At 41.6% G+C, this 21,911-nt stretch overlaps 3 protein-coding genes across 21 annotated transcripts in view; 2 read left to right on the top strand and 1 right to left on the bottom strand.

Moving 5' to 3' along the window:
* Positions 1-29: 29 nt before the first annotated feature.
* On the bottom strand, positions 30-1,966 carry abcb8 (ATP-binding cassette, sub-family B (MDR/TAP), member 8). Of its 2 annotated transcripts, none has more exons than XM_019878884.1 (5): positions 1,788-1,966; positions 855-1,179; positions 625-780; positions 454-510; positions 30-384 (listed from the first exon to the last, which is right to left on the bottom strand). In XM_019878884.1, exons 1-5 carry the CDS (start codon positions 1,883-1,885, stop codon positions 364-366), a joined length of 657 nt encoding a protein of 218 aa, XP_019734443.1. In that variant the 5' UTR covers positions 1,886-1,966; the 3' UTR covers positions 30-363. The 2 variants fall into 2 exon arrangements, with proteins under 2 accessions (XP_019734443.1, XP_019734442.1); XM_019878883.1 differs by having other exon boundaries at positions 34-384; positions 454-548.
* A 207-nt stretch (positions 1,967-2,173) lies between these two features.
* Positions 2,174-13,766, top strand: atg9b (autophagy related 9B). 4 transcript variants are annotated; one of them, XM_019878863.1, is made up of 15 exons: positions 2,174-2,557; positions 2,687-2,833; positions 2,931-2,974; positions 4,024-4,088; positions 4,853-5,023; positions 6,909-7,050; positions 7,321-8,069; positions 8,148-8,301; positions 8,648-8,827; positions 10,602-10,847; positions 10,931-11,169; positions 12,076-12,169; positions 12,258-12,342; positions 12,607-12,767; positions 13,555-13,766. In XM_019878863.1, exons 2-14 carry the CDS (start codon positions 2,725-2,727, stop codon positions 12,747-12,749), a joined length of 2,421 nt encoding a protein of 806 aa, XP_019734422.1. In that variant the 5' UTR covers positions 2,174-2,557; positions 2,687-2,724; the 3' UTR covers positions 12,750-12,767; positions 13,555-13,766. The 4 variants fall into 4 exon arrangements, with proteins under 4 accessions (XP_019734422.1, XP_019734423.1, XP_019734425.1 ...); XM_019878864.1 differs by having other exon boundaries at positions 2,931-2,977; positions 4,027-4,088; XM_019878866.1 differs by having other exon boundaries at positions 2,672-2,833.
* A 6,500-nt stretch (positions 13,767-20,266) lies between these two features.
* obscnb (obscurin, cytoskeletal calmodulin and titin-interacting RhoGEF b) overlaps positions 20,267-21,911 on the top strand; it is a 66,497-nt gene continuing 64,852 nt past the window's right edge. For all 15 annotated transcript variants that reach the window (XM_019878854.1, XM_019878860.1, XM_019878862.1 and 12 more), the window contains exon 1: positions 20,267-20,446. The gene's annotated coding sequence lies outside the window, so the exon portion shown is untranslated. The remainder of the gene's footprint in view (positions 20,447-21,911) is intronic.

Genomic DNA, 21,911 nt, shown 5'->3' with positions numbered 1-21,911 from the left:
AGATCAACGCCGATATACACATCTACAGCACAATAAAACTAAAATTTAAAAAAGTACAATTAAGTGAAACCTCAACTATATGAGGGAACTACGCAGACTTATTTATGGCAAGGGAAAAGGAAGACGTTAGCAGAACGATACTGCCACCTCGTGGTATTTTATTGGTATTGACTTTATTTCGATTGCTCCAGCTCACACAGCACCCTAATGAAGACAAACACTCGAGAAAATGGGTGAATGTATAAATGAGGGGAAAAAAGGTAATGTTTACGTTGTACCTGAGAGATGACCAACTTAAAAGAAGACTTGAACTCCTGAATGTCAGCTGTTAAGCGATTCACCAGTTGTCCTGTTTTGTTAGCATCAAAGAACGCCACATCTTGCCTGAGAGACAAAAAGTATCTCAACGATGGGACAGGTGGTTTAAGTAAAAGGACACTTAGGAATAAACACCTCAGTAGCGACGCGAAAAGGGTTTTCCTCATGTCGGCCGCCACTCTTTCTCCGACCCTTGAGAGCAGGATGATGTAGCCGCTTGTTAACAAGCCCTGTCGTACATTTCCAGTTCTTAAAGCAATTACAGCAGTGTCATATATGGATCATTTGTTCAAAATGTTTACGTACTTGGATGCCGTACAGTCCAAGCAATTTAAAAGCGGGTCCTCTTATTTCACGGATATAATTCCCAGTGTGTTCTCTCAGGTAGCGTGCCACAACATTCACCAGCTCCCCCAGCATCAGAGGGATTTGAATGTTTAAAATGGCTGCACCAAAAGCCAGCTGAAAAGAAAACAATACAGTAAATTGATTATAACGCCATAAATGTTTCGTTCGATTTACGTGCACTGGCTTACCACGACAGCACATGTGAGTGCAAACAGCTGAGGCTTCACAAACTCCCACAGAATGTGCCATTTGAACTCTGGATTTTTGTTCACAGTCTCTACTGGGATGTTGTTGTTCACATCTGCTTTGCAGTACGCGGTGTGGCAAAACAGTCGCCCGGACACCGTAAGCACAGCTGGTGTGAAGATGAACCTCAGTATCATACCAGAGCGTTTGGATGCTTGCGTGGCTGACTGTCGCAGAGCTCTATGAGCCACGCTCCACAAGCGACTGACGACATTCCCATGTTGACGTGAGACGCACAAAACGTTGGATCCCGAAGATGAATGCAATCTGTATACAAAATGAAATGTTAGGGCCCCCAAAATAGCCATACATTGTCTATAGCAATTGTCCCATTAAACCGAGAAGCTGATTAGCAGCTACTAATGAAATAATAATTATTTATACCGTAGATCACCACGTATATACAAAACTACAACATAATAAAATAATTTTTACAAGTACAATTAAGTGAAACCTCAACCATATACTAATTCTTCAGTGATTATTATTCTATTAGTAGTTCATAAACTGTAATTAACTGAACAATTTCTGGTAGTTTCTTTATTATTTTGTATTGTTAATATTGGCTTACTTTTACACACTGGCCTTAATTGATAATTACTTCACTTGAAATTGACGAAAAGCAAAATGAGACAACTGAACATGTTTGACTGGATGGCTATAATTTACTTCTATTTTCAATTAGTTAATTACGATATATCAAATTTGCACCACACATAAACAAATTAACGAACAAAAGCTGATTACACTGGAAGTTTAAATGAACTAAAGAAGCAACGTGCATACAAGCCTATTATCGACTAAGCAAAACTGTTTGAAGGAGCAACAAGCATTAAGCTGTCATTCGACCATACTAGGGGGCCACATTACCCTACCGTGAATATTTCCATAAACCAGCCGTTTTATTACACTGCAGATGTAGCGACAGTGACTGCACTGGTGCGGAAAAGCTTACTCTCCACCAATACCACATGTTAACGCCTATCTTTATAAAAACGAACAAAAATTAGTTCATTATCTTGAGGCTACAAGCGCGCCGCCATATTGAATTCACCCAGAATGCACTTCTCACGATAGGCGGAGAGGTTATTTTTAACCTTTTTAGTATCGGGCAATTCCTTACACACACAATTATATTACGTTTCTAAATTAAATTATGTGTCTTTTAATTTATTTTGGATTTCCGAAACAACATGACAATGAAATCGCACAACCATTCGTGAAAACTACAACAGTATAACGGAAGTTGTCACGTCCGAAACCTGTAGTGACGTTTGTTTGTGCAAGACAAAAACAGTGTGAACACACGTAATGTATGTTGTATTTTTGGAAGAGAACTGGCTGAACTTGAAGATTGGTCGATTCAACCAACGCGTTCGGGTTGAAAGAACGCGAGTCCCCGTTGTGTATTCGCTGAACGGAGAGAAAAAGGAGTTCGACACCAGCGGATGGACGGAGCGAGTCGGGAACAAAACAAACAGTGCACTCTGCATGACCACGCTCGACTGGCTGAATCATTCCCACACTAGCCGACTACTTCACACTCGCCGCGGGGCCATTTGATTGTGTACGGTTGGCGTATCACAACAATAACATTAACGGAATATTCCTCGGGGAGATTTTGAGCGTTACGTCACAAGCTATCGTAAGTTGCCACGCTAAAGTAGCTTGTAGCTAGGCTGACTTGGAGTTTTCGAGTCGGTAGCTGAAGAATGTAGCCACGCTTTTGAAGGTCTTCGTTTTGCACGGTGACACATAGTAGGTCTTTCTTCAGTGAGTTGAACGACTGAGTGGAGAATGTGAAGCACAACCATGGCCAACTTGGAAGCCTACCGGGAGTATCAGAGGATTGAGGACCTGGAGGAGGACTCTCCACCCGGGGAGGAGGACTTGCTGCTCCATGTGCCTGAAGGCCTGAAAGGTAAACAAACTAAATAAAGTGGCGTACCAGTTTTAAAAATCTCGCAGCGATGCCCTTTCCTTATCCTCTCATCATTTTCCCGACATTTGTGTTGCAGATTCATGGCACCACATCAAGAACTTGGATAACTTCTTCACTCGAATATCCTGGTCTGTTTTTCTGTGACGTGTGCTATTGCATTGAGCCTTATGGACGCAGATTTACTAGTTAAGTCAGTGGAACCCCAAAGTGCAACAGAATCATTCTGTGATGCCGGATGGCTTAAGATCTTCTAAAAATAAAAAAAATCAATAAAGGAGACCTAACTGTCACCTTGATAGATAGATCAAGTATCAAGTACAACTTTATTGTCAATTGTGCTGTACAGCACGGATGAAATTTCCTCCCTCTTAAACAGACAACAGACAACAACAGGAGCTGCTGCGGGTGCCTGCGCCGCCATCAAAAGAACACTTAATATAAAATGACAAAATAATACAACACAACCCATAAAACAGACAGTCGTGCCATCTTAACCACTTTTCCTCCATTCACTTTGTTGTTTGAAGCAGTAATAGATGAAAGAGAAGTGAATCAAAGTGTCCTTTTCACCAGTGGATCAAAGACGTCATGCTGGAATATGCACAAATCTGCTACAAGCTAAGCTAGATAGATAGATAATATTACAAATATGAAATTAAATGGATCTTTACATGCCAATTTTTAATTAAATAAAATAGAGGTCAACATTTCATTGCAGTCTGAAAGTCTAGAATGAGATGATCACTGTGCAAAATGTTGACACTACAGAGTTTGTGGGGAGTGACATGGCATGGAGGAGGGAGGATTTCGTTTATCAGTGGAGAAGAGCAATGACAGCTGCCTGTCACTGAAGCTGCTTTTTTGCCTGCAGGTAGTGCTCTGCAGTGGATGCTGTTGGATTGTCCATGATGCACAGAAACTAGTTACAGAGCAGCCAGACTCATTATTGTAGCCCATTCCGTGGCCCATTTTTTCACACATTTCCTCAGTGACTATCCCAATGTTAGCCGTGATGAGCTCCAAGATTTTTTAAGCATCTATTTCCCAGAACTATGGTTATACTCCAAAAAAATTTAACCTCTGTATGGAGCTTCATATTTGTTTTTTTCCCCTTGAAGTTATACTTCTCAGATGAATGTGCCATGTTTTCCCTTAACCTGTGCGTCCACATCTATCATTTTCATCAAAAGAATGGCTTCGCCTGCATGATGCTGTCAGAGTTCTTTGAACTTGTGTGAGTATGATATATTATAAATATTTGTGCATTCCAACAGGATGCGTTGTGTATGTTCAGATAGATGCTGCTGGTTGCTTTTGTGTTCATCACGGTTAAATATGCCCCCAGGCTTCAACATGAACTCCGTCACCTGGATGAATTCAACACTTTCAATCATTGTTAAATATTTGACACAAGCAGAACTAAAAATGCTTGGATTTATGTTGACTTTTCCAATCTATTTCAATCATACACAGCACTTGACCTCCTCTCACTTATTGTTTATTTTCCATTCCGGCTGTCTGAGACTTTTTCTGTGCTCGACCAGTGGGGGCATGTCTATTTTTAGGTGTTGTTGGGCTGTTTGTCTGAATGTGGCCACGGGTCGCGTTAATACATGGCGTTATGAACTAATAACTGTACAGTGACAGCCATAATGACTCATGATATTTAATACAGCACTGACTGTTACACTTGATTACCCCAACAACGCGTGTTGAGTTCAGATTCTCAAATCAATATTTGTCATCTACACTGATGGTATTTCTCCATCTATTTTTACCCATATCTTTGTGCTGTATTGAATGGTATTGACATAAGTGGGGGGGTGGACAAATTTGGTCGACAATGTTTAGCCTTCGGAGTCACCTCGTTTAATGATGTCAACAAGAGGAGACACGGTTCTCCTTCTTTGGATTTTTTTAGGGGAAAAAGCACAGGCAGATCGATGCCAAGTCTTGTGGTATTGAAGCTTTAAGTGTTCTTTTGTTTGTGCTCAACAGTCAGTTTTTGTTCGTCGTCACGTTCACGACGTTCTTGGTCAACTGTGTGGAATATGATGTCCTGTTCGCCAACCGTGCTGTCAATCACACGGGGCCGGGCCACAACCCGTTGGACAGAAGCAAGGTCACCATCCCCGATGCCCTTTTGCCCAGCCAGCAGTGCACTCAGATGTAAGAACCCATTTGTTCCACTTCATCTGCCATATTTTAGGACATTTTAAAGATGAATATTCTTGACTTTCATCAGTTGCCCATACTTTTGAATTAATAGTTATTCTAGCAAAGTTCTCCATTCTCTATTCTTGTTAACAATACAACATGATGTTTTGTTTAGTCAAGAAAATATGACTCTCCTCTTGGACTAGAACAACATTTAACCTGAAAAAAGTCAGAATTTGTTTTCAAAGTCTTAAAACCGTGAATGCTTTTGTGGTGCATTTTCAAATTGTTGGGTACATTGTTGTCATCAGTAACTACACATTTCTAGTTTTAAACAGACTCAGACTTATAGTGAATACAAAAATTGAACTAGTCATGCTTTGTTAAACAACTTTTATTTAAGATAACGCAGGGTGTTGTGAGCAAGCCCGCGCCCTTCGTAGAGGAGAAGCGGTTCAGATAATGGGTGGATGGAAGTTATCATAAACACCACGAGGATGTCCACAGTGTGGTCTTTGAAACTCATTTATTTCTGTCTTTTAAAGTCATTTTGTTCGAAGGAGATTGTTCCCTTTATTTTAGTACCTTGTGATTGGTTTTCCTGTTGCGGCATTTAAGCGGTGATGACACTGTGAAGTTGTTGTGTTGCACGTTCAGTAATTGATCCGTCTCAGTGAGGTAAAAGTGGTCAGCCGAGATGCATTTTGGCTGCAGCTGACTGCCACATGAGACTTTGCTGGCAGGCTGTGAGGAACAAGCTCCGTCCGATGTTATCATATTTTTCCTCCACAGTAGTCTTGCTTGTGCTTATTTTCAACAGATTACACAAAGATCTAAAAAAAAAAAAAGTCACGCAAAACTTCTTGGAACTCTTTGTGAGATCTTCTTGTTCCTTCTCTGATATCCCAATGACGCTTTCTTAAGTTGCATAATCATAGTTGTGTCAGGATAAGATATGTAAATAGATGTTTGGCTCGTTGTCGCTGAAGTGCAGGTCATTTTTCTTTCGCAAAATCATAAAACAAGGATTTGTGACGACCACTGCCCAGGACTTGCCAAGTTAAATTCAAATATTCAAATGATAAAGCCGCAAGGGCTGAAATTGACTGTTTGGCTGTGTGACAATGTCATTTTTTGTGATGCATATTTAATGATGATATATTGATATGCACCTGCTAGTTTCCGCTTAGGGTCATTTGTGCATTTTAAGGTTTGGTTCTTAAAATTCAGACATCCCCTTTGAAACATTATGACTTATTATTTGAGAAATTAGAATTTTCTTAATATATTCTGCTGGCAATATGATATTTTCCCGAGACAATTAGTATTTTTCACCATAACACTAGGACTCATAATACAACTTACTTCTTATAATGTTACATTATTTGTACATGAAAAGTTATTTTTCTCTGAGCATTACTGTTTCATTCTTATAAAATTGTGTGTGTGGGTGGGGGGTACACTAAAAATGACTATTTTATCACAAACATTTATGACTTTTTGCTCAACCTTACGATCCTTTTTTGTAACATTACAACCTTATCCAAAAAGATGACTTCCCCCATGGTGACACTGTTATTCCCGTAACATTATGACTTTTTCTCGTATGCAATGTTACTCTTGTAAAACTACGACTTTTATTTAAAAAATAATCTTGTTACAACTCATTCTCATAGCATGGTAACCTTTTACTTGAAAAACCTGTTTTTTTTCCCTCCTCCATCCGTTTTAGGAATATTCTTGTAGCATTATGATTTTCCACTCAAATTAATGACCCTCCCAAGATTGCTAACTTTCCAACATTATTCTGCCTGCCACTTGGAAACATATAGCTAAGATTATGCATGATCTGTAAGATGTCTTTTTTTGTTTTGTATGTCTTAATGTCTACCTTCAGCATCCAAGAGAACAGTTGGATCATATTTCTTCTCATCATGGCAGCCATCTTCTGGCTCTATCGACTCATCAAGGTCATTTGCAACGTCCTGAGCTACTGGGAAATCCGGCAGTTCTACATTAAAGCGCTGAAGATCAGAATGGTACACATGGATTCATGAGTTGAGATTTTATAGGAGACATTATGCTGTTTCTTCACAATTTCAAACAACTCCCAATTGACAATGTTCGTGACATGATTCTGTCAAAATAACCCAAGGAGCAAGAATTATCCTACACTTTACACATTCACATTACACACATCTCTTTTGAAGACAGTAAAAGCATTTCAACTTTTATGTTGTTGTATCCACTCCTCCTAGTTTGCACATTTGCTAATGTGCAAATTTGAATCCTCTGCTTCATTGTCCCAGGATGAACTATGCAACTTCACATGGCAGGAAGTCCAGGACCGTCTCATCAGCCTGCAGCGAGAGCAGCAAATGTGCATCCACAAGAAAGAGCTGACAGAACTGGACATCTATCACCGCATCCTGCGCTTCAAGAACTACATGGTGGCCATGATCAACAAATCCCTGCTTCCCGTGCGAATACAGCTCCCCCTCGTGGGCGACGTGGTCTTCCTCACGCAGGGCTTAAAGTACAACTTTGAGCTCATCCTCTTCTGGGGCCCGGGCTCGCTGTTCCAGAACAAGTGGAACCTGCACCCCAAGTACAAGCGCAGCGGCAATCGGCTGGAGCTGGCGCAACAACTCAGTAGGGTCATCCTGCTCATGGGCGTGGCCAATCTGCTGCTATGTCCCTTTATTCTGGTGTGGCAGGTGCTCTACGCATTCTTCAGTTACACAGAGATCGTCCGCCGCGAGCCCGGGAGTCTGGGCGCACGTCGCTGGTCTCTCTACGGAAGACTGTACCTGCGCCACTTCAATGAGCTGAACCACGAGCTGCACGGACGCTTGGGCCGAGGCTACAAGCCCACGTCCAAATACATGAACTCTTTCACGTCGCCGCTGCTCACAGTTCTGGCTAAAAATGTCGCCTTCTTCTCGGGCTCGGTATTGGCCGTGCTCATTGTGCTGACTGTCTACGACGAAGACGTCCTGACGGTGCAACACATTCTGACTGGCATCACAGTGCTTGGGGTGGTTATCACCATCACCAGGTGGGTTGTTGAATCCTTGTGTCTAATGTTTCTGCGTACACATTAGTAAACACCAAAATTTGTTTTGTCCGACACAAGGTCCTTCATCCCAGACGAGCATATGGTTTGGTGCCCAGAACAGCTGTTGCAGTGCATGCTGGCCCACATCCACTATATGCCGGACCACTGGAGGGGAAGTGCTAACAAGAGCGAAACCCGTGACGAGGTGGCACAGCTGTTCCAGTACAAAGCGGTGAGTTCAGGAAACCTCGCTGGTTTAGTGCAGCCTTGTCACACTTTTATTCAATTTAGGATGATTTTTTTTTTTAATAAGGGTTGTCGGGTGATTCTGATCACTCGGCATACATAGGTTTTGTTTCTTGCAATGTAGTGTATCACCAAACGACGACGACACCACAATCGAGTCATATTTGGAGTAAAAATGTCAAACTGTTAAAAATGCACTAAGATATCAATACAAAACAATCAAATGACAATGCTCGTGTAATGTTATCATTTCACTCATTCCAAAGTTGTTGGCAGCCATCTATCTCATGTACTGTTTTTAAACACACTAAACCGTTCTCTGCTGGCATCAGGTGTTCATCCTGGAGGAGCTGCTCAGTCCTATCATTACGCCCTTCATTCTCATCTTCCTGCTGAGGAACAAGTCTCTCGAGATCATCGACTTCTTCAGGAACTTTACAGTGGAGGTGATTGGTGTGGGAGACATCTGCTCCTTTGCACAGATGGACATCAGACGCCACGGGAATCCAACTGTAAGCAGGACTCAAGCAGTACACACATACAGAAAATTAATTTGGCAAAGTTGAGCTTTTTTTTCCCCACCAGTTATTTGAGCAAAGTTTGAACTACCTATCTAAACTATATTATTTTAGTTTTTATAACTTTATTGGTTGAGTATTTTGGGTACTACCATCTTTAATATACTTCTCCTCTTTGCTGCTTTGTGAAAAGTTGTCACCTTATTTTTTTTAAATGTGTCCAGCCTGTAGTTGGTTGATGACTGTGTCACAAGGGAGGCAGCATTGCCTGCTGTGTTTGGGCGCAGTGCTTTTGGCATGAATAACAGTGCATGACTTCCTCAGTATGTCTGAGCCAGGTAAATTTATTTACCTCAGCTTGTGAAAGACCCTGGCTCATGTGTTTTTTTCTTTTTGATGAGATGGAAAGAGGAATCAAAGAATAAGGTTTCAATCATGTACACTTTGCATTGTTATGTTCCTAATTGGAAACGGATTTATGTAGCTTCGCCTCGGCGACTCATTCAGTCCGACATTCCGACCCTCGGTATCACCAGTGTTTCAGACCAAATTTCCACCTGTTGTCACCACCATGAATTATTACATTTTAGCTGGCTGTTGCGTTAATTTCTCTGCTCTGTTTCACCAAGGCATGACTTTCCTCCTCGCGAGGCTTGCTGATTGCTGATTTTCCCTGCCATATATGCAACGCTAAAAATCAAACGTTACTTTGAAGTGAAAGGAAACTTTTATTTTAATATACACGACATGCTTGGATGTGACTGCAAAGTAATGGTAGGTGAGAGTGTAGCCAGACAGGATAGTTTGGTGGTGTGTAGAATGACTCTGGTGGTAAGGAAGATGATGAGAGCAAAAGCAGAGCAGAGGACAAAATGGTGGAAGCTGAAAATGGAAGAGTCTTGCATGACTTTTAGGAAGGAGTTGAGACACGCACTGGGCAGTCATGGATGTGCTTCCAGATGACTGGACAACTACAGCTAATGTGATCAGGGACACAAGTAGGAAAGTACTTGGTGTATCATCTGGAAGGAAAGTAGATAAGGAGACCTGGTGGTGGAATGATATGATTTGATCTGTTTCTTCTTCGGTAGTTGCTTTCCTGTGCACTGCTACTGATATAATGCATCGCTCGTGGCGGAACACTGCAACTGCAGTTAAAATATGAAGCTGCTGCAGAGGGACATCAATCCCTCAATCAGCAGAATTGGCGCTTTACGCTGTGTTGAGCAATATCAATCGGTTTGGCTGGGGGTGGCACAAAATCAACTGGAGGCGGCCACCACAGGAAAAACCCTGCGGGCAATTATGTTCTTTTTTTTTTTCTTTCCCAAAGGAGCTACTATTTGTGCTTAGTGTTTGTATTACAAGTCTCATAAGTCATTCACCACAAATGACAAGGAGTAGACCAGATAAACAAACAAGCAGTCGAGCTTCTATTACTTCTTTAATTATTTCTCTTATCATTGTATTTTCCGTCAGTGTGGTTGTGCTGTGTTACCATGCTGCCTCTTACTGGTCTGCCTTGATATTACAAGTCTAAGCTTTCAGGGAGGAGTCTTGTTGATGGACAAATTTGCTAAGCGTGTTATTTTGAGTACACCACGAATTGTAAGAGCATTAAGCACACATGATTACCGGTATTTTTTTCCCTGCCATGTGTTAGGATGTTAAAAAGCAGTATGTGTGTCCACACAGTTCATTACCCCTCCACACAGTCTACACACACAGCTACTAATGAAATATTTTAACATGTCTGATGGTTTTGCAGTGGCTGTCCGAGGGCCAGACGGAGGCGTCGGTGTACCAGCAGGCCGAGAACGGCAAGACGGAGTTGTCACTCATGCACTTCACCATTAAGAATCCACACTGGCAGCCACCGCTGGATAGCTCGGTGTTCATCAGCCACCTGAAGGAGAAGGTGCAACATGACGCGCAAGGCGGTCCTTCCACGCAGCTCCTGCTTTCTGAGGCTCCTCTGTGTACCTCTCTGCAGTCCAACGAGTCTGCTACCGGGGTGAAAAATCCTGCAGACAAACCCAGTCCAGTTCTGTGAAGCTGTTATAAATTATTTCACCACATCGCTGTTTTTGTTCCCAGCCTGAAAATCTGCTGGCCAGCGTCCTGGCGCACCCCGTTCTCACCGCGTCAGGACTACAAGGCAGAGATCACCGCTTTATCCCACCAAGTACGGCAGCATCAGCCGCCGCCAGTGTCCTGGCCTCTTTGTCCACTTCCCAGCTGCTGCACACTGGGCGGGGACACGCGCAACGCAACCAAGCTTCCTCAATACATCAAGAGAGCACCATCTACCACAGTGATCGAACCACTCTCGACAGGTACAAAACAGACCTCAAACATTGCGTGATGTATAAAAGAAATTACATTATTCTGATTGAGTTTGTTTAGTTCAAAGGACAGTAACAAGAGTTAAAATATAGCCTTGGGCATGTTCACATTCACAAGACTAGAAGACTTGCTCTGTAAGAAAGTGCATGTAGAACAAGTCATTCTTAGCCACGGCTGCTACATTGCCATCACGACTTACTCTTGATGCGGTGTTATTGTTATTTTGGAACTGGTTCAAATCCCAGAGCAGATTAAATTCACCCCGATGGATTCCCACTGGATATGAATTGAGGGTGTGTGCAAAGCCTTACAGGCTAATTTTACTTTATAAACCCAAACGCTCACCAACTTAAAGCGAACGGCAATCCAATCCCAGCATATTTTTACTCACAGAGGAAGCATTTCATCAGCAAGCTGTTGAATTGCACTTGTCAAAAAGTGCAGTGGTGTGGCGCATGACGTGACCCAACACAAATACCTCCCCCTCCCATGTTGACAATTTTGTTGAGTGAGTGTGTGCTGATTATCAGAAGCTCATGTTGGCAACACTGTTAGACGCACGCCAGCTCTGGTTACCTTTTCTCTTCGAAATTCTGCACTCCAACCGTAGCTTGACAATGGCAGCTCTAGGAGCCCAGCTATACGCTAATTGATGGAGAAACTTGGTGAAGCTATAGTTATTATGTAACTAGCCCCACTGCCATGTAACAGTGTGGCAGAAGTGCGGAATGTCTCTCTCGCAGATATGACGTGCCTGCTGATCTGCAGATAACTCCAGATTTATTTGGTGGTTGAATTACACTTGATGGCTGGGCAGACACACATGTTATATGATCGTTGAAAGGCAATTAAAAAAATGAATGCTCCACATTTGATATGTTTTGTGTTTCTATTAGTATGTCATTCAGTGATAGCCGTTTAAGGAGCAATGCGCTGCACTCGGAGTTTGCCTCAGCAGAGATGAGCCTTCATGCTATCTACCTGCACGAGGTAATTTTTCTCTTGGGTGCCCAATGCTCCAATTCACTTACACAAGGGCACTTGCTCGCCTTTTACTGACACCGATCTGTCTCTTCAGCTCCACCAGCAGACGTCGCACCCGCAGAGAAGTTCAGGGCTTTGGCATAGCACGGTGCCAATGACTGAGCTACATGGCAACACTGGTAATTTCAACACTGGTCAGGTGTTAGATTGCAAATGAGCAGAGCAACGAAGGGCCTTAAATAGGAAGTTGTGTATAGAGCAAAATCTTGAAAATGTTGGTTGAACTCTGGAAATTTCTTCTCGGATATTTCTTGAGGTGTTCACTCTATTGAGACATAAAGTGAAAAAGTCTTACAGGCATGTTGTAGGATTTTGCAATAGAGAGCAAAAATACAAGAGATATTTTTGTAGTTGGTGTGTTGATTCAAACTCAAAATTTTCAGGTTTCCTCGCCCACGTTGGTTCTACGCCGTCTTTGGTCACACCGGTGCATCTTGGTGGGTGGCGAGAAGAAGAGGAGGATGAGGAAGGTGAAGAAGAGATAAATAATGGATCTACCTTGAAACAGGACACCAGGACTCTTTGAAGTGCCTTATGACATAAGGTGTGTGCTCTATTTTTAACCATGTAGGTTCGTGAACAAGTACATAAAAGATTTGCTTCTAATTTGTTAAAAGTTTATGTGGTGCAGTAATGAGAAGACCCCAATTACAAGAGAAAAAAAACCCACGCAGGCAGGGGCAGAAAATGCAAATGTCATACAGGAAGGCTGGCTCCCAGATTCAAACGCTGGACCTTTGCACTGTGAGGCAGACGTGCTAATCGCTCACCGTGCCGCCCTCAGTACTGCATTGAAACATAAAAAAAACATGACTGATAATCTCAATAAGTAAGTTAAAAAACATGGCTGACAATGGTAAACAAAAAAATGACTAGCATTAACATGACGTTGATTAAGAAAAACATTGTCAGTTGTAAAAAGTAGCCTTGCAAGCAAACAAAAAACATGACTTAGAACAGTAAACAAAACATAGCGATGATCACAATAAATAAACAAAAAGCACGGCTGATTATAAACACAAATTTTGCTGACACTGTAAATGATAGAATATGTCTGACTTTACTTGACCAAATACTGGCAAATAATTGTAACAAGGAAACTAAAAAAATTCAAAAAAAAGTGGTTTGTAGTCTTTTATTTGATCTCTGTCAACTACTGTTGTATGACGTCAGAACAGCAGGAATATTTGATGGTCACATTTCCTAGTTTTATCGAATACAACACGGGTCCATATTTTTAAAGCCAGTCAATAATGTTCGAGGGGCCTTAGTGGTCTTTTCCCTAAGACATTCAAATATCTTAACGCTGCTCCCTGTTTTTTCCCTTCTAGTGTTTACATTTGACTTTTCACCAATGAACATTGTGGCCTTAGAAGACCTTCAGCACGGACCTTTAAATCCATCCTTTTGACACGTGGACAAAACACATGAAGAAACCACTATCTTCTTCTGCACAGACATCAGGGAAGCATATATGTTTTCATTTTGTCCAGATGAACCATTTGCGTGCGTGCGTCTGTGTGTGTGTGTGTGTGTGTGTGTGTGTGTGTGTGTGTGTGTGTGTGTGTGTGTGTGTGTGTGTGTGTGTGTTCGCGCGCGGCCAGGCAAACGATATGGTGTACTTACAAGACCACTGATGGGAAAATGCCAAAGGCTCTATATGCACAATTCAAGTGTTTGTAGTGCACATCACAAGCATCTAGCGTAGTGTTTGGCTACATTATTGCCACATGGGAGGATCATAGCGATTAGATCCTTGCGATGTGTAGAAAATGCATGCATGTAAGTAGAATAGCACACATAACTGCTTCAAAGAGTATGTGGCTGACGGACTTGATCAGGATTTTGATGCTGCTGTCTGTGTTGGGTTCACTTGCAGATGTTGTTCAGTATTATCAACTCTTTTGGAAGATATTTATTTAGTAACAGGAGGACGGACAAAATGGGATCCAAATCCATTACAGGAAGTGGAGGTTTTCTGTGCTGTACTAAACCTGTGGCAATATCCCAGAAAGACCACTTGAGTGGTCATGTGTGGCCCCTCCCTGGTTTTATTGCGCAAAAGTTGTTCACAAAGTGAGCACTGATTTCAAACTCTATCCAAGCATCTACAGGTATTTTCGATACTGCTCATAAGAGTCGTGGGTGACCTTGGGGCCTATCCCTGCTGACCTTTGGGCCGGTGGCAGAGTGCATCCTGGGCATCACAAGGCACATGTAGACCAATAAGCATTCACCCATGCGCTCACACCCATTGACAATTTTAATAAAATTTTAATAAATAAACCCAACACGGACACTTTTGGAGTGTGGAGGAAGCTGAAGCTTCAGTGCCAGAAGAAAATCTGTGCAAGTACAGGGAGAACACAAAATTCCTCACAACAAGCCCAGGATTTGAACCCTCAACTACAGAACAGTGAGGCATATGTGCTTAACCACTAATATATCGTGCCACCATCCAACATTTATCATGATGAAAATAGATTTTTTAACACGAGGGTTGCTTTTACATAACCTGTTGATGCAAAAGCAGTGGAAATTTTCTGGGGATTTTTTGTTTTGTTTTTTATTAGAGTTTCTGTCTTTAAACTGTCATGAAGGCATTTTATGTAAAAACGATTTTTAATTCATTTAGTATTTTAGTCAATTTCATTCAGTGAACCACAGAAAACATGCATGCTACATAGAATAGACATATTCCCTGTATGCAACATTTATTCTCCATCAATTCTTGTTCATTTTCATGGAAAATTCCCGAGAATTTATTAATTCTTTTTCTATATGACCACAGTTTTTGCCTCAGTTGGCCTCATCAAAAGAAGGCATATATAAATGTTGTAATGGATAAGCATTATTTATTTTCAGAAAATATTTTTCAATTTCTCTGTCAAATTGCTTCCTCTCGTGACTAATACTTAACAGACATTGGTGTGCTCATATTGTGAGTAGCCGAAAAGAAAGATCACGATGGGGTAGTTTAACCTGAGAGATTATGTATATGTAAACACACACGCACACACACACACGCATATCAAAAAGGCATATGTAGACTACACACCATTGCATTATGGCTTTGATTAGTTTTGAACACACAGAAGTTTAGTAGCTCAAATCACAAACGCTAAACATGTTGGCATCTTTATCTGTTTGAGGAAGAGCAAATGCTTCATGATGCTAACATGTCAGTATTTTGCACTGATGTATATTTACATATAAATATAATAAGCAGAGTTTTAAGTGTACATACATGTATGCACAGCACATGCAACACAGCTCAGAAAGGGACCTGAGCCACCACCTCTGTTTGTATAAAACGACTCATTTTGTATCGGCCATGTTGATGATATATTGACTGTTTGCTTTACATTTGTGTGTGTGTGTGTGTGTGTGTGTGTGTGTGTGTGTGTGTGTGTGTGTGTGTGTGTGTGTGTGTGTTGCATCTTAGAAATCCACCTTGTAAAAGACACTGTAGTTGTTTTAATTGCTGTCACACCTCACTGCTGGTGTGCTCCTTTTTGTTTGAAGCAGTGCCTTAGCATTAAGGACTCATACTTGCTTTCTGGTCATATAGGATTTGCATCATTAACGGTAAATATTCTACAGTATTGTGCTCTTAGTCACTCTGCATAACATCAAGGTGAAATACTGTATTTGCTCAGAAAGTGGCCCCAATTAAGACAGATAATTGCTTCTCCTCAAATGAAAGCCATGCCACATGTAGTTGGCCAGTGCGGGATCCACTTGAGAAAAAGAAATGCCTCCTTTAAATTGACACTGTGCCCCAATGTGTTGACAGTTGCATAATCCACCAAAGAAATATAAACAACATACTTCAATTGACAGTGTAATCCAATCAATGAAGAAAAAAATAAACATCTCCCTCAAGTAGACACTGCAACTCAAATAGCAGGCAGTCTATCATCCACTTCTGACACAAAAAAAAAAAAAAAATTGGTGCAATACCATATGTTGACCAATGCAGCATCCACTTAGAGCAAAAATTCTACCAACAAATAGGCGCCATCCACCAATTTTTGGCCCAGTGCATCATCCAGTGAGACATATAGCCACCTCCTTCAAATAAGACTAATAAGACTTCCTCAAATCGACACTGTGCCCCTGGTAGTTGCTATATCTAGCATCTGCTTCAGACAAAGAAACTCTTCCCTAAAATAAACACCATGACTCAATTCATCCATATAAACTCCTCCCTCAAATAGACGCCAAGGCCAAAATAGTAATTGGTGTGTCATCCACTTAGTAAAATAAACACCTCCTTCATAGACACCGTGCCCCAATTAGTCAGTGGGTGCTTCATCCACTTAAAACAATGAAGGCTTCCCTCAAATAAACACTGTGCCCCATTTAGTCAGCGGGTGCATCATCCACTTGTGTAAATAATTGCCCCACGGCCACTTTTTGTGTAAATACTGTTGACTATAATCAATGTGGCTTTCAAGAACTGCAACGGGACTGACAACATACATATTTAACTTATTTATGCTGTCTGAATTTGCACTGTCCTGTCATCTACTGGCATCAAGGTCATCGCCGTGGACAACCTCACAGAAACACGCCAGTCGGATATAACAATGACTGGGACAAGGTGCTCTATGTTTTCATGCTAAAATACTCCATGGGTTATGCAGCATGGTGTTTTTAATAGCAGCTGACTAATGCAACGCGCCAAGAGAACTTTTTCGACAGTGTCACAATATATGTTTTGTGTGTCTGGCAGATGAATCTTATTTAATCTTTTTTTTTTTTGGAGTGTGTGTTATTGATTCTGTGACTGTCCATTTGAAATAAAACATTTCCAAGGTTGTGATTGAACACTTGATGTGATATCTTCTATTGGTGCACTAAAGCTCTTTAATTACTGACTCTGTTGCATAGAATTTTACATTCTATTAAAAAATATTTTACATGACCACCAATGAAGCAATTAAAAAAAAACAACCAGATGCTAAACAAATAACCTTAAAACCAAAACAAATACAGTATGTCCAGCTTTTTTTTTCCACACAGGCCTTTAAATGTCCAATACCTACACGTTAGCATTAACTAAAAAAAAAATACATTCCAAAATGTTTACAAAATAAATGACCTTCAGGTTTAAATACAGCTTTCATGACTAATATCACTCTTGTCATTTGTTCCAGGTGCATCATGGCGAAGTATATGCCACCAACTGTTCATTGTGTGCAATGCTGTGTCATACTTTGGACAGTTTAAATGTAGGATATTTTTACATTCCAACAATCCGATCATCGAATAATGCAGAAAAAGGAAGGGGCCCAAGATACAATTTCAAACTAAATCATGTACTGCAAATGTGCGGCATAAATGGAGGATTGTGAACACCTTTCCAAACACAGAAACCAACTGAATAAAATGCAGTACAGGCATACTTGGTCTCTGCTAGAATTTTGAGTCAGGGGCCTAGTCATGTGAAGGTCCAGACGACTTTGCTGCTGTCAATCACTGGTCAAAGGGGGAAGCAAATACAGGTTTGCTCCACACTGCAAAAATGTGATTACGCACTCAGGTATAGTCATGTTTTGAATGTCATTCATGCTTTGTGATCTGTTTGCTGTTTTAGGTGTGGTGATCTTTCAGATCTTCACAACAATTCAATCATCATGTGGCCGAGCAACTGTCGTGTGGATCAGTCAAAGCGATGGGCCATGCAATGGAATGAGTCACTTCCATCCACAGGTGGATCAGGGGGCTCAAGGGCTCCAAATACGTGTGCTCAAGGGGAAATTGACATGTAGTTATCCAACTAGTCTATTGAAGTTGGACTACTAGTTGGACAAAGCGCAATATTGAATAAACGCTCAAACGGCATTTCATATCACAAATGTTTCAAAGTTGCGTGCAGATCCCTCTCAATACTCCTCAGTGGGCATGAATAACATGCTAATCCCTATTTAAGGACTAACTTCCCAGTGTAATATGGTCCAAGGGAGTCCTAAAAATATAGACTTGAATATCTTTCTGGATCCATTCAGCTTTCACCCTAAGGCAGAGAGAGAGATTTATGTATTCATATAGAAGATAGACTGGTTAGCGTGTCAGCCTCACAGTGCAGAGGTACGGGGTTCGATTTCAGCTCCGCCCTTTCTGTGTAGAGTTTGCATGTTCTTCCCGTGCCCGCGTGGTTTTTCTCCGGATACTCCATTTTCCTCCCACATTCCCCCAAAAAACATGCGTGGCAGGTTAATGGAACACTCCAAATTGTCCCTAGGTGTGATTGTGAGCGTGGATGGTTTTTCGTCTCTGTGTGCCCTGCGAATGACTGGCCATGGGTTCAGGGTGTCCCCCACCTAATGCCCGAAGACAGCTGGGATAATCTTCGACACACCCCACCACCCTTGTGAGGATAAGCGGATTAGAAAATGGATGAATGGATATTTCGACACTGTAGATACACACATACAGGTGCTCATTAAAAAAAAATTGAGTATCACAAAAAAGTTGATTTATTTCAGTCATACGACTCAAAAAGTGAAACAGGTATGCATTACACAACTTTGACTTTTTGAATAGTATTACTGAAATAAATCAACTTTTTCATTACATGCTATTTTTAAAAAACATTTTATTTTTTGACGAACACCTGTATACGGTACCTCGGAATTACTAATTACTGCAATGTAAACCAAATTGCGCATCGAGAGTCAATCACTAACCTGTGCTAATACAGCTGTGAAGTCATGATTACAGTACCTAAATATTTGTATGTGAAAGGCTTCCTGGCCATAAGTGCAATGCAATACATTTTTATTTGTATAGCGCTTTTACATCAGCTCCAGCTGTAACCAAAATGAAAACGTCAGTATGGTAGTAACTGAGCCTTCTTGTGCCACTGTGCAGCTATTTGATTGCACGCCATTCATAACCTCGTAAATTGGGAATGTCCTAAACTGAGAAACTATTGTACTCCTCAGTAGCCATTAAAAATATGCTACGGCCATGTGTCATCCCAGTGTAACATGGTCCTGACGAGGCCTAAAAATATCGGTCTTCAGGGTTCATTTGCATTTGTCCAGCACTGTAATAGTTTATTCGGTGATGTGGACTTGTATTACAAATCATATACACGATGAGCAAGTGTTATTATTTGCGCCGTGACCTGATGAACGGAAGATGATGGATGAATGGATGGATAATTACCGGTATATGTAATAAAATGGGATGCTTGAGCTATCGCTCTTCTCTGTCCATATTTGTATCCAGAGCAAAGATGGCATGGAAGAGCAGAGCAAAATCTCTTCCTATACTGCCACAGTGAATGCCTTTCAAATCAGAATCCAACCCAAATTTTCTGGAGTTCCCTTAAAAATGTACAACATGTATCACACAAGACCTGACGTCATTGATCACACGCACTTGGCTATTATTTTGTCTTAGTGTCTGGTTAAATATTGAGTATTATTGATACTGTGGATTATTTCCACTTTTATTAGTTCCCATGGAGATGAGCTTTTTCCTCATTCCAACAAATGGACCTAAAAGGTTCTTTTATAGTTGCATGGCTGCCACTTTGCTAACAATGCAGCCAGTCAGATTGCTGCCATTAGGTGAGCATGTTTGCATAGCGCCGAGCTATGATGTGCTCCAGTGCTTTTACAGTTGGCCTTGGTTTGTGATGGACTTTCATTCCCATGGCGACATAAGCAAAAAGTCGCAATATGTAGTCTCACATGAACCGATGCGTACACAGTAGTGAAGTCATGATTACAGTTGCTATTCGTATGAAAATAAGGAACAGTTACCAAGAGTACCTTCTCATAATTTTGAATATGACCCCCGATATTATGAATTGGAAGCATGCATTCTGAAGCTTTCAATTTTCTAAGACTTGTTTTTAATGTGTGCACAATGATAAGTGGTAGTGTACAATCTGCCCTGCAGCAGAAAGCAACCACCGTGTGAGTGACGATATGGTATCTGCACACTAAATGACAAGAGTCTATTTTGGAAAGGAGGCTGCGCCAAAATAGGCATGCCAGCTATCTGCCAGCATCATGTTGGACCTACACGGGACAAGAAAGAAAAAATAAGTCGAGTCAAGCGCGCACCACAGTGCACTGGGGGATGCTGCAGCACTCTGAATTTCCAACCATATTAAGGATATTTAATTTCAGAGAAGACATTTTTGGCGGTTGGAATTTTTGAGCCTTCCATGACTGACTGATCTGGCAAAGAAGAGTCAAGGTGATTAACATAAGCTTAAATAACTAAAGTTTTGTATGCTTTGGGAGGACCTGGCTAACTTTACACAATTGTTGTACCTATACTTAAAAAAAAGTGTTGAACAGTTCGTTGTGTTTGCCAAGTTAGCTGGCTAGCATCAAGTTTCAATCAGGCTAGCTAAAATGGCCGCCATTTCACACCATTTCTATCATTTTGCTTAAGAACACATTTGAACAGTTCTTGCTGGCTTTCAAAGGCCTATTTACAAAGCCTGTATGGGTGGAAGTGAGGTGCGGTGGCGTCAGTGTCGGAGCCTTATCAAACAGCTGAAGCACCGTCGGCTTCTACAAATGGAAATGGAGCGAGACAGCCAGGGACAGCTGAGGTTATTTTCGTCCGGCCTCGGTTGAAGGGACAGAGGCGACAAAGCCGCTATATGTCACCCTTCACAAAAGGGGGAAACGCTCCGTTTTGACCTTGACGCCCTGGAACTCATTAGTTTGTGCGTATTAAAACGACTTACTGTTCTGTCGTGTATGGAGTAGAGCACAGGTTGCGTATGCATATTGATCAGTGTAATGACTGACGCTTGGAGTAAGTGCTCGTAAATGTGTCCGTCTTCACTTTGCATTTATGTCCATTTTCATAACACCCGTCAATATGTTACTCATCGGTCACAACAATAGGTACATCTGAAAATGATATCCAACATAACGGATTAGGGTTTTACAACGGAGTTCTGTTTTGATGAAGATGTAACCCAAACACATATGCAAGTAGTAATGCGCCATAATTTGTTGTCAACCTATACTAACGCAGTAGTGAAGTCAATTACAGCACATATTTGTTTGAAAATCACTTCTTAGGCTCTAAATATAACACAACGGAAAACAGTAAGAACCAGAGGCGATTGCTCTAAGACTGCAAGGGAAGCTCAGCTTCCCCTAAAATGTCAAAAAATAAGTGATAAAATATATGTGTGTACATACAATTGTGTGTACATGTCATTGACTAAATATGCGCTACAACGCGCTCAACTTTTGTTTCGAATCAGCTTCCTATTACTGCTCACGACGCAACTCTCTTCTCATTCACTCCCGCAGCTTCACTGTAGTGATGTGTCGTTCGCGAACGAGCCGGCTCTTAGAGCCGGCTCTTTGAAGTGAACGACATGAGCCGGCTCCTAAGAGGGAGCCGCTTTAATGGGAGCCGACTTTTTTTTTCCTCCTGTTTTTCCCCCCTTTCGGTTAACGCCGCACGTGATTGGTCAAGATCCGTGGGAGAAGAGGGAGGAGAGGGTTACACACGGCCGCGCACGCACACGCACGCGCACACACACACACACACACGCACGCACGCACACGCAGACACAGACACACGCGCGCGCTTCAGTGAAGAGAAGGGGGAGGAGTCAGAGACACAGCAGCACACTGTGAGCAGCACACGAACAGGAGAGACAGGGAGCGCAACAGTACATCGATAGCGC

The sequence above is a fragment of the Hippocampus comes genome, unplaced genomic scaffold (assembly GCF_001891065.2).
Source record: "Hippocampus comes isolate QL1 unplaced genomic scaffold, H_comes_QL1_v1.1 scaffold85, whole genome shotgun sequence".
NCBI classification, from domain to species: Eukaryota; Metazoa; Chordata; class Actinopteri; order Syngnathiformes; family Syngnathidae; genus Hippocampus; species Hippocampus comes.
Note: the sequence above shows the minus strand (reverse complement) of the source record. Positions and strands in the feature narration are given on the sequence as shown.